The sequence below is a fragment of the Haliotis cracherodii genome, unplaced genomic scaffold (assembly GCF_022045235.1).
Source record: "Haliotis cracherodii isolate W230 unplaced genomic scaffold, xgHalCrac1.p SCAF_1, whole genome shotgun sequence".
In the NCBI taxonomy this organism is placed as follows: domain Eukaryota; kingdom Metazoa; phylum Mollusca; class Gastropoda; order Lepetellida; family Haliotidae; genus Haliotis; species Haliotis cracherodii.
In genome coordinates this window covers 44,713,267-44,726,690 of record NW_027266264.1, presented here as the reverse complement: position 1 = coordinate 44,726,690, position 13,424 = coordinate 44,713,267, and the positions used below count along the sequence as shown (strand labels likewise).

The following is a 13,424-nucleotide window of genomic DNA, read 5'->3' as shown; positions in this document are numbered from 1 at the left end:
AAAATTGGCCAAATTGGTGTCACATTTACACGGACGGATCTTCAGATCCGACCTCCAAACATACAGGTTTCGGAGTCCATACCACACAACCAACTAAAACCACACAATTCTTTCGACTCCCAAACAACCAATCAATATTCACGGCAGAACTAAAGGGCATGGCCTCAGCCCTCCATAATCAAGAATCCAAAAACCACAAAAAATCCTAATACTTACCGACTCCCTTAGTGGACTGCAAGCCCTCCAAAACAAAAATACCAAAAAACGACCTAAATTAATAAATCAAATACTTAAAAGCTCCAACGACCTAACTAAGGCAGGCAAACAAATAACCTTCTTGTGGATACCCGCCCATGTAGGAATATATGGTAATGAAAACGCCGATAAAGCAGCTAAACTATCCCTCAAAATCCCAGAAATAAGCTTAAACTTACCCATCTCAAAATCAGAAATTAAAAGTGTAAACAAGCAAAAAATCACAAAAAAATGGCATAACCTATATCTAAACTCAAATAGCCAAATCAAAAAAGTGCTCAGCAAACCACTAACCAAACCAAAAATTCTCCATCCATCAAATACAATCGACAGAGTAATCACTAAACTCCAAACAGGACACACCAACCTAAATAACCACCTAAAAAAAACAAAAAAACACACTACAGGTAACTGCCCACACTGCAAACAACCAGAAACCCCAGAACACGCACTCATCCACTGCACACACTACCTCACACATCGAACCGCATTACAAACCACCCTCAATCTAAACAAGGCTCTCACTCTAGAAGCAATACTAAACCCACAAAATAAACTAGAAAACTTCAAGGCCTTAGGCGTATTCTTAATCAAAACGGAACTAATAAAACGCATCTAAAAACACAATAACCTACCAAATCAAAATCACATAAACAAACAAACATCCACCATACCCAGCTCCCTTAGTTCTTTTCCCCAACCCCATCGGCATCTATTCCAAATCTCAAAATTCCCAAATTCTATATAAGCAACCCCTAAAGCCCCCTCTTGGGTTGCACAGACCACCTTCGCCCCTTTCGGAAACACATTAAATGGCCTGGCCGGGCCGTGTGCGAAATATGCATCAGTCGGAAAGCACACGTCAAATCTCCAAAGTAAGTAAGTAAGTAAGTCGATCATTCAAGGAGACCCTACTATCACTTTACAAATCACAAATTAGATCAAAAATAGACTGTGGATGCCAAATATACAACACCTTAAACTCCTCAATTCAATATTAAGCACTGAAGATAATCACACTCAGTCAGCATGGCACACACCGCATATCGCTACAGGCACTAACAGGCGAAATACCCCTGGATCTAAGCCAAGAACATCTAACAATAAATTACTGGGCCTCAACCCAACAAAACCAACAGATCCTTAAAACTAACTATAGCCCCAGACTCCAAGCTCTAGCTCGCAAAAACCCTCAATTAACACCAATCTCTCAACGCATAATAATTACCTAAATACACACCCCCTAAATAATTTACAGTTAAACACAGCCCCAAATAATAACTTCACACCCAAACTTCAAACTTCTCTCTCCACCAGACTAAATAAAGAAACTGATCCAAATACCGCTAAATCCATCACACTAGCATACATTCACGAAAAATGGCCAAATTGGTGTCACATTTACACAGACGGGTCCTTCGACCCGGGCTCAAAACGCACAGAATTCGGCATCTATATCAACAAACCCCAAAAGTAACACAATCATATAGGCTCCCAAATAATCAATCAATTTTCACAGCCGAATTAATGGGTATAGTAACAGCCCTGCACAGCGATCAAATAAATAGACACCAAAAAAGCCTAATCTTTTCAGACTCATTAAGAGGGCTCCAGGCCATAAAAAACAAAAACACAAAAAAAACGCCCAAAACTAATACAACAGATAATTAAAAGCGCCAACAATCTACATAAACTAGGTAAAGACATAGAAATAGTTTGGATCCCTGCCCACGTTTGAGTGTTTGGCAATGAACACGCAGACAAAGCAGCCAAATCAGCACTAAAATTAGAAGAAGTAAGCATCAACCTACCAATATCCAAAAACAAAATTAAAAGTATCAGAAAGGAAAAAATCTGATTGCAAACTAAAACACCTGCTACAAAAGCCACTCAAAAAAACAAAAATCCATTATAAAACCAAAAAAATTGACAGAGTAATAACTAAACTACAAACAGGCCACACTAAGTTAATCACCCACCTACACCAAATTAAAAAACACCAAACTGGTAAATGCCCCCCACTGCAAGAAACGCCTGAACAAGTAACATTATATTGCACACATTACCAGCAACACAGAACAACTCTCCAATCCACACTTAATTGCAACAATCAAATGACACTAGCAACTGTACTAAACCCCCTAAATGACTTACAAACCTTTAAAGCACAAGGCATATATCTAATCAAAACAGGCCTACTTGGCTGCATTTAAAAATACAAGTACAACAAACAAGCTGCCAATAACCCCTAAAATTCTTAACCTATAAAAACACACAAACTCTTTTAGTCTCCCCCCTCCACCTTTTATGGCATATTTCAAAATTCCAAACTTGTTCTCCAAATGAAGTAAGCAACCCTAAATAGCCCCACATAGGTTGCCTCACATTTTCGGACATACCCTTTTCGACCAAACACCAAATGGCCTGGCGGGCCTGTGCGCGAAATAAGTAAATGTTGGAAAGTGCACGTTAAATTCCTAATTTAAGTAAGTAAGTACCCTCATTCAGTCTTGCTTGACAACAGTATAAGGATCTACACCGAAACGTCACTTTTTACAGTCTACCTCGACTATGCTTGTCGTAAGAGGTGATTGGGTGGTCAGACTCGCTGACTTGGTTGATACATGTCATTGATCCCAATTGCGTGGATCGATGCTCATGATATTAATCACTGGATTTTCTGGTCCAGACTCGATTATTTACAGGCCGTCGTCATATAGCTGAAATATTGCTGAGTGCGGGGTTAAACAACAAACCAACAAACCAACCCTTGACTGGTGCTGGTTATGACATGCATCTTCAGCAGCTAGAGTGTTTGGCGACAATAATTATGGACCTTAGACATTATGGGTAACTGTATGTGCTAAATGTTCCATATGGCATTCCTGTGCACTTTAAGTGGCGAGCCAAGAAGTGGGGTTTTCAAGCCTTGTGCATGTGAGTATTGTAGGCAGCTCTGTGCTAATATGAATACAAGTATTCATGTATAGTTGACAGTGAGGAGGACTCTTGTTGCAAATCTGAAGATTTTCTTATAATGTGATGACAGCCAAAACTACAGGATTTTGGCAATGATGTAATAGTAGTCTAGTATGCACAAGAATTATGCTCTTGGAGAGAATTTAAGAGCTTTACAGTACATTTTGAGCAGTGGCTTTATGTAGGGTTTTCAATATAGTTAAAATGTTTAAAAATGGAACATATATATATTGAGCTCCAATAACAACATTTGTACACATTTGCAAAAGACATGCCCGAGGTAAGTTAAGTATGTTTGTTGTTTAACATCGACTTCAGCTACATCAATTTTCAGGTCTGGATCAGACAATCCAATGATTGATATTGTGAGCAACGTTCCTCAGGACACGCTATCAACCAAGTCCGACCATGCAAACCATTGGGCTGCCTCTTACAACCAACATGGATTGCTGGGGACCAATTCTAGTCCGGCATCCATGCAGGGGGGCAAGTTAATGTCAGGTTCTGTAAGACTTGAATGTTCATAAATACTGGTCCAGTGGTCTCTGTTTAAGATGTTTACCGCCATCAGCACTGCTGGAAAAGCAAGCCATGACGTAAGCTCACATGGCTTTCAATCAGGTGAGCATAAAAGTCCACACTGTGAATGTATGAAAACGTTAAGCAGTTGACCAACCTGGCATTTATTAATGGGGAAAAATGTCAAATGAGACTTTATCTCATAAAATATATTTGGGCATGTTTGAATTTTGTCGACATATTAACATTATTGTGTGAGCGACAACAGGTACCCACATCAAGTAAAGTGGTGCTTCCTTGAATGTGTAGTTATTGACTCCAGCATAACCTCAGACACCACTGTTTGGCATGCATTGATGTTGCAACAAAAACACAACACGTCAAATTTGTGTATGCATTTTTCATATTCAACTCATTTTGTGTCATGTTTGGGATATTAATAATAATACCCAAGCTAATCACTTTCATTTTCCCATAATACTTCATGGATGAAAGTGCAGTGCAATGGATGCCAAACCAGAAATCCCCTCTAGGTTAAGTCGCGTGACCAAGTGCACCTTTTCCACACTTCACCATTGCATAGGTCCCTCCTCCAATGTTAAACTGACGTCCTCCTTACTTCCTTGAAGGTGTCACAATGTATCCTCTTTCATGTACAGATGTCCAAGGTCCTGCTTCCTTGAGTGATCTTCATACCTAGTGTACACTACTCAGGTCGACAACCTGTTACCAACTATCCTGGGTCCAACACCTGCTTCATTCAGCTCCTGTTACCCACTATCCCCGGTCCAACAGCTACTTCATTCAGCTCCTGTTACCCACTATCCCCGGTCCAACAGCTGCTTCATTCAGCTCCTGTTACCCACTATCCCCGGTCCAACAGCTACTTCATTCAGCTCCTGTTACCCACTATCCCCGGTCCAACACCTGCTTCATTCAGCTCCTGTTACCCACTATCCCCGGTCCAACACCTGCTTCATTCAGCTCCTGTTACCCACTATCCAAGGTGTAACAGCTGCTTCATTCTGCTCCTGTTACCCACTATCCCAGGTCTAACAGCTGCTTCATTCAGCTCCTGTCCCGGGTCCAACAGCTACTTCATTCAGCTCCTGTCCCGGGTCCAACACCTGCTTCATTCATCTACTGTTACCCACTATCCCCGGTCCAACAGCTGCTTCATTCAGCTCCTGTCCCGGGTCCAACAGCTGCTTCATTCTGCTCCTGTTACCCACTATCCCAGGTCTAACAGTTGCTTCATTCAGCTCCTGTTACCCACTATCCCCGGTCCAACACCTGCTTCATTCAGCTCCTGTTACCCACTATCCCCGGTCCAACAGCTGCTTCATTCAGCTCCTGTTACCCACTATCCCAGATTAACAGCTTGTTTCTTTCTTCTGCCCCTAATCAAAATTGTTTCATCATAAATATATTGTCCCCAGGTTTCTGTTACCAATTTTACAAGCAACGTATAATATTAACATCAGTCTTCTTGCATAACCAACTGAAGCAGGCCCCAAATGCTTTTGCCACAATGTTTTTATACTTTTGCAATGAGTTCACTTGCCCTGGTGTGCAAAATGTTGTAACTCAACAGTCATTGTGTCCGAATCCATCTTAATTCTATGAAACTGTTTCAAATATGAAACCTTTAAATCGATCTACTTCACAAAAAGGTTGATACGATTGCAAAATTTGATCTATAATGAAGAGTCTGTTGGGATTTGCAGAACTACTTGAAGTAGCCATTATCACACTTTCATGTTTTAAATGGAGCAGTTTCATGAGAAGCGTTTTTATTTTACTGATTTCTCCTTTGATGTCTTGATGAATGACTTTTGTCTTGAATTCTTGTTCTTGTGTTCCAATTTCCTGAATTTCTGGGAAACCTCTCGATCCTGAATAGCAAACAACACACAAATGAGCATGTGATAGCTGAGGTTCACCAAAAACTACTAAAATATGTGTTCAGATAAAGTTTCAATGCTTTTCAAGCTATTTTTTTAATTTGTAGTACTTGTAACCAAAAATCGTGATCTTCAAGTTGTTCAGTTGGTTTTTATACATTCATACACCTTCTTATAGATTTGTGCTGGTGTTGTAGATCCTCTGTTGTAGCATGTTAAGACTAAAGGGTAGTAAGGTAGGACAACAGATGACTAGTACAATATTCACATTTTCATTGACATGAACATCATATAACTGAACAGCAAAAGAAACAATACCCCAAGTAACATTGCATGAAAAGTTGTCATTTAAATATCTGGGTAATTTTTGTCAAAGTTCCTAAAATTTAACATTACCTTGTCTGGAAAAATGAAATTTGATGATAAAAAAACAAAGCAATAAAATCGATTGCCAAAACGCATCACGGCAACAGCCATGGTAACCACGCGAGTTCCGTGCAAATTGAAATGCACATGCGTTCCCCCATTTCTTGCCCTATAAAAATCCACTCAGATCAGATAGCATTCATTTGTTATTGAATTGCAACCACACTGCCAAGATTGACAAGAAATCAGCGACACCAAGCCCTTAGACAATTGCCAGCTAGTCAAACCGCCCGGCAAGTAGCCAATGCATTTCAAGTCCATGTAAGGATCATATACAGGCTCCAGCAACGGTACCAGACCACCAACACTACAGATGACCGACCGCGTAGTGGAAGACCAATGGTGACCACTCGACGCCAGGATCGTCAGATTGTGCGACAGCATCTTCAAGATCACTTAGTTACTGCTGCGGAAACTGCTCGACAGACAATGGGGACACACCAGCGACACATTAGTGCGGACACTGTGCATCAACGATTGACGAACAGACACCTCCACTGTCACAGGCCACACAGAGGACCCATTCTGACACCACATCATCGCCAGGACCGTCTTCAGTGGCAACACAGCATCAGCATTGGCGCCACCAGCAGTGGAGAAGAGTCCCCTTCTCAGACGAGATCCATTACTGTATCTCAACAGCAGATATGGCAGGGAGAGAGTCTGGAGACGCCAATGGGAATGTTATTTGGATGCTTGTGTTGTTGAGAGAGACTCGTGGGCTGGTCCGAGCATCATGGTGTGGGTTTGAATTGGTCTTGCACAGAGGGTCGGCCCTGTGGTCTTCCAGAACATTGGTCCAGGGAGAGCCAATGGTGTCACAGCAGCTCAGTACATTGATCAAGTCTTGAGACCACACACCATACCTCATTTGGCACGTCACTGCAACCACAAGTTTCAGCATGATAACGCCTGTGCCCACACTGCGAGAGCAACAAGAGACTTCCTCCAGCAGAATGGCATCAGAACCATACAGTGGCCTGCCCTCAGTCCCAATTTAAATCCCATTGAGTATCTGTGAGATGAGATTCAAAGACGGCTGAATGACGTCCGATCAAGGCCGACAACTGCAGCTGAACTTTGCAGGCTTTCCTCAGAGGGTGGGCTCAAGTGCCTATGGCCTTCATCAACCGCCTCATCCATTCCATGTATCAACGATGCACAGCAGTCATCAATGCACATGGCGGAAACACAAGATCCTGACTTCTGATGCCATTTTATCAGAGACTAGTGTTGTGTTTCACTTTAAGAACATTTGACACTTTAATTTCAACCTTGATGATCAATTTCGCCAAGTTTCATCCATTTAATATGTCTCAAAGTATGTTTACAGTGTTTGGACAAATAAGGTTTCTCATACATCTTTACATGGTGACGTTTCTTTTTCAGTATATATAAAAAGGTAACAAATACAATGAACAATGGAGCATACAAAGACTTCCTAAGGACGGAGCATGTTCCTTGGATTGAGAGATCAAGTCTGTAGGCACTTTAGTCATCACTTTACGTGTACAAGTGGTCGCCTTCTGCCTTTTGACTGACCTGCCTCTCTCTGGAGCGCATGTATGTAATTTTTTATATTTTGAAATTACAAGTAAAAGGATTTATCATATAATGGGTAGGTTTCTCGGCAAGAAAATGACAACGGATAAAAACAGTATCCATTGGGGTCATAGGCGTATAGAGATGCAAATAACAAAGGTCAAGTAGGGACTACTTTCAGTGTTTAGAAACAAACATGACGTTGTCCTTGTCTTTTGGCAATCGAGTCAGAATTAACCATCGGAAATCTGGACAAACTACTGGGATAATTGCTATGATTATCAAAAGAATAGTCAAATATACTGAAAATCAGTATCTAACTGTGATGTAGCTGAGCCATTTTACAAGTTTTGGCAACTTGCGAAAATTTAGGGAGGACTCTAGTCTAGTAGGATCAGTTTCAATATCTGTGCTTGTAAACTTCTGCCGCTTGGAAAATTTGACCCAAACAAAAACAGTTTGATTTGGCAGAAATATTTCTGAATTGTTACCTTATTTGGTTTTGTCACTGCATGAACATCAAATCACTTTGTAATGGTAGGACAGGACAGACAGACAGACAGACAGACAGACTCTAAATAAACAAGACATCTCATAGGCTAGGGATAGAGTAGCTTCCTTTGATAAAGGGCAGTTACTCAAGCAGACAGACCTATGGATTGCCGCAAAAGGCAAGTTGAAACAATTTGTGTAGGCAATTTGTAGTACCTATGTAATGGAGAAACCATGACACCGAAGGAATGGTATGATTGTATAACCGGGTAGGCACAGAAAAGCCGAGGATGCGGTTATACAATCATACCATTCCTGAGGTGGAATGGTTTGTCCAACTTATAAACCGCTATCCATTAATCTATGTCATTTTTGGAGCTTATATTTATTATGGGTTGCAAATAAGCGCGGTATAACGAGACACACTTTATAACAGTTGTTATCGCGGACTGCACGTGCAGAAGAGGGCTGTACGTGCAGAAAGAACCGCGTGCGTCGTACCACATGGCATTGTGTCGTTGACTGTTCACAAGAGAGGATGTCTGACGATGACGATATTTTCCTTACTCAAAGTAAGTTAATTGATGAAAATTCTAATTGCTCCCCAGGTTTTACAATTGCAATTGTAAAACCTGGGGAGCAATTGTAAAACCTGAGGAGCAATTGTAAAACCTGTTGAGATCTTACAAAAGAAAGGTCGTCTGGGAGATGGGTACAACACCATGATAGGTATATAAATGTAGTTACACCACTGTATGAGTAACATGTCTCAGTTGGAACTATATTGACTGCTGTCACTGTCTGACCGACACTTCACTTAATTTTACCTTCATACGTAATACATATTAATGCACACATTCCAGGAAAACTTGCAATGTGTAGGTAATGTTTTTGAGAGATGGGAAGAGATTTTCTAGCACAGAATTAAAGAATGACATTATATGATAAAGAGGTTATCACGCTTGTGTTTGGGGATGGTAAATATCCTGTATTAGGAATACACACTGTGTATTTAGCTCATAAAGGCTTGCTAAATGCAATGTTTATTCCTACCACAGGATATTTACATTCACCAAACACACTTGCGTGATAACCTCTACTTCTTTTGCACCTCTATTCATATGTTCTGACCATCTGTCAGAAATAGAGCTAGTTTGGTCTTTGTTATTGCATATCTTTGCTTTAGAAGATCGACAGACAGCAGATCTAACTGCAAGTGAGCAATGGATTTCAGGTGATTGCAAGAAAGGCATACCTTGTCAAATACCGGTACTTTTTGTGACCTGAGGTCTGAGGTCTGAGATGGCTACTTCAACTTATCTTTAATAAGAGTATGACTTTTAGTGGACTGTGGGTTGAATTTTGCATAGCAATCACCCCATCATACTTGCATCCCATTGGGCTTGCCATCTTTGGGCTATTGAGGCTTTGCTTTTTATCTCTAGTTTGTTTAAGGGAATAGGCTGTATCTCCACTTGGTCTGACAGGATAACTGCATTTGCTTCTGGTATGAGTTTAGTGGATGATGAATTGTCTTCAATTGAATTGACAATCATGGAGGTGAATCTGTTGTGCTTGGGTTTGGAGCTATGGACATGGATCCTGTAACCATTAGTGCTGTTGATGGGATTCTTGGATCCATCAGTGTATATTTGGGCTGTCCCAGGTAGTTTGAAATTTCATGATTGCTACTGATCATGGTAGGGTTGGGTTTTCTTTCTTCTTAGTGACTTTCTGATGTCTTTGTCTTGCCATGTTTTCACGAATGGGTTTGATGTTCCTGCCCAGAAAGGTAATATTGCCTGCTCTCTTCTTAGTTTCAGTGGGAGTTCTGTTTCTACTTGAACTAGCTGTTGCTGCACATGTGTTTTGGTTTGTTTGTTGTTTAACACCACACTCAGCATTATTCCAGCTATATGTAAATAATCCAGTCTGGACCAGACAATCCAGAAACTGATATCATGATATCCACGCAATTGGGATATGATGATATGCATCAACCAAGTCAGCATGCCGGACCACCCGATCCCGTTAGTCGCCTCTTGACGACAAGCATGGCCTGATGAAGACCTATCCCAGCCCGGATCTTCACAGTTCTGCTGCACATGTGCTCAGCATAATGGCTTTGCATTATATCGTATCAAGATGGCTTGACAGTGTTGGATGCTGAGTGTAAGACCTTGAATGAATATATTACATCCCCTCTTTTTTATAAGTTCCAATCACTAACTGAAAGAGGAAAACATCCATGTCCATTCTGGTATGGCCCAAATCTTCTGGCCATAAGACACTGCCAAAACTTGAAATTAAATTAAATGTCAGTCTGATGATAATATACTTATCACAAATTAACTGTTACAGTCTGAGTTACTCATTTCTTGATGGCTTAAATACTGCCCGATTGGATGCAATGATCTGTCATTGTAATGTTTTTGACTCATTTTATAATCTTCTTTTGTGTTGTGCACACTATCACAACTGATGACTTCTGGTTTCAGTAAATCTGTATTGCAGGGTTAGTCAGTCCTGAAATGTCTACCCATAAGTAGCTGTGTAGGAGAAGATCCAGTCTTACTTAATGGAGTGTTGCGGTAAGCAAGTAGGGATCAATAGGGATCATCACCACTCTGCTTAGCCTTGAGCAATGGTCACGTCACCATCTATACAGACTTGTCAACAAGACCATTTGCCTGTGGATTTAAAGGGGCACTGATCTAACGCAATTCCCCGGACTGGTTGTTGCCTTTGTTATTGTTTTTTCCCCCGTGAGTACCCGGATGATACGCAAAGCAACTGAGCGTGACCAGAGACTTGGCTACCGTCTGCAAGGACAGCTAAATAAACTTGGCGGCTGGAGGCAATATTTGTTTTACGCATTTTTGCATAAACACTGATTGGTTAACTGTGATCTAGAAAGATTTTGACAAAGGGTGCATGTTAATTAATTTCTTCAGCCTAAACAAACAGACAAAAAGAACGGCGGAGCACATCGGATGTCGTCATTTGCAAATTAATACCCCCGATGGTTATAGTTTAATACTAAAAAAAGTATCCATGCAGTGAAAGCTTTTTCGGATTTCGGATTGCGTCGATAATACGATTACTATTCCCTTGTTGTCATAACCCTACACTTGTGTATTTATCGTCATTCACTTGATGCTCAGTTAATGAATTTATTACAGGTACAATTAGTGATAGCACCACTTAGATTACCTGAGAAAGGTTCCCATTTGGCATTTATTGGGTCTGGGGTAATTATTCAATCTAAATCCAGGTTTGAAGTGAGGTGAAATGTGTGTTATGTAATATGCACGTGGCAGCCCAGCAAGAGATGAATGATCAATTGATTTACTTGTTTTTGTAAATCAACGGATCGTTCCTAGTCATCAAAGGATTAACAGAAAATATGTTGATTGATTAATCACTGTTATCTTGCACAGTGGATATGTCAAAAGTGAGTGTTTACATGTCTAGGGAATACACTCATATCATGGCGTGAAGTGCCGATGTAAAAACAACATACTTTGTTCAAAGGGTTAACTGATAATACGTTGATTGATTGCTCATTGTTATCTATCACTCAATGGATTTTTTTAGGAACCGTGGACGTTATGAAAATAGTTGTCACGTGGCCTTTCTCAGCCGACCCTTGAGATTTGACACCTATGTGAAACACCTGAAACAATCTATTTTTTTCAAGTGATCAGTTGAGAAATGAACACGGGTTATTCCTTTGTGTGGATATTCACGGATACATTCCTCGAACAAGGAAGCTGCCTAAAATTTATACTGATAAATTTGGTAGGTTGTAATTATGGTATTTGCATTTTGTTTTCCTTCATTTGAACTGATTCGTTCTTTTTTCTCTACGTCTTTGTTGGGAAATTCTTCAATGCGCGATAGACGTTGTTTTCACAGGTCTTTTCTTTTGTAAGCGTGTATATATTACCGTCAATTTGTAAAATGTGATTCTCACAGGCAGTTTATAAAATGTGTAAATATTTCAGTCATTTTGACGAAATAATCTGTCCAGATTGATTAAGACGATCAAAAGGGCCTACAAACATCACAACAGATTATTATATAGGATTAGAAGCCAAACGACGTAGAAATGTACTTTTCAACGTACCTTTTTCAGTCTCTTGGTGATGACATTAAACATCAAAACGTTTGGAATTCATTATCATAATAATAGAGATGGAAATGTTTATCAGTCACTTTGTAAAATAACTGAATATTTAGACGTTTAATAAATATGTTACACATTTTGACAGTAAAAAAATATACACACTATAAAAAAAGCAATGCTCAGGTGAAATATTTACTTTGTGTTGCAAGTCAAAATAGTGTCAACGAAAATTGCACAATTACCAAGCGACTTATCAAAACTTCGTCACCATTACCGATGCTACCCACAAAGATACCTACATTTCCTTATTATCTCAAAAACTGTATTTCATTTTGTTGATCAATGTGACCATACGCCCTTATTACTACCGGTATCCATAAAAGTGACTAATGCGCTTATGAATGGTGCAACAGAGGTCGCGAGCTAGTCTAGATTTCTGCTCTACATCCGGGTACTCACTGGGGAAAAAACAATAACAAAGGCAACAACCAGTCCCGGGGAATTGCGTTAGATCAGTGCCCCTTTAAGGGTGAGGTGGTTATATGTTCAACCTTCCACTTTTGAAGAAATTGTCTGAATTCCACTGAGGCATATACTGCGGCCCATGATCAGACACAATTCTGTAGGGTACACAATGTTAAGCAAATATCTATTTCACGTGAGGTATGACAATTGTTGACTTTGTGCTTGACAGTAGAGCAATCTCAATGTATCAACTGTAGTAATCAACTACAACAATATAATGAAGTCCATTCAGTTGGAACGAATCAGTTGCCACAAACTGCCATGGTAGAGAGCAGGAATATCACTAGGCATCATTGGTTCCTTGCACTGTTTCATTCTGTTCTGTTGACAAGTGCCACAATTATTTCATTGTCAACTGTCATTCGTGGCCAGAATATGACATCACAGACTCTATCCTTACACTTCACAATTCCCAAATGGCCTGTATGTATCCTTTCTAACATCTCCTTTCTCATGGACACTCGAATGACAGTTTTGTCACCATTATAGATGATTCCGCTATCCACAGTCAGTTCATCTGGGAAACTCCAAAATTCCTTGATGCTACTCAAGGAAAGACCATTATGCAAAGTCTGAGGCCATCCATTCTTGATTATCTCTGTTAGGATCACATGTTGATCATCTTTACTGATTTCTTTACGAATCTGTTCTAG

General features: G+C 40.2%; 1 protein-coding gene across 1 annotated transcript in view; it reads right to left on the bottom strand.

The window, feature by feature from the left end:
• Nucleotides 1–3,904: 3,904 nt before the first annotated feature.
• LOC139478200 (probable ATP-dependent RNA helicase DDX49) overlaps nucleotides 3,905–13,424 on the bottom strand; it is a 127,476-nt gene continuing 117,956 nt past the window's right edge. Inside the window, exon 12 of the mRNA XM_071260581.1 lies at nucleotides 3,905–5,648. Within this exon, the coding sequence (XP_071116682.1) occupies nucleotides 5,547–5,648 (102 nt within the window). The 3' untranslated portion in view covers nucleotides 3,905–5,546. The remainder of the gene's footprint in view (nucleotides 5,649–13,424) is intronic.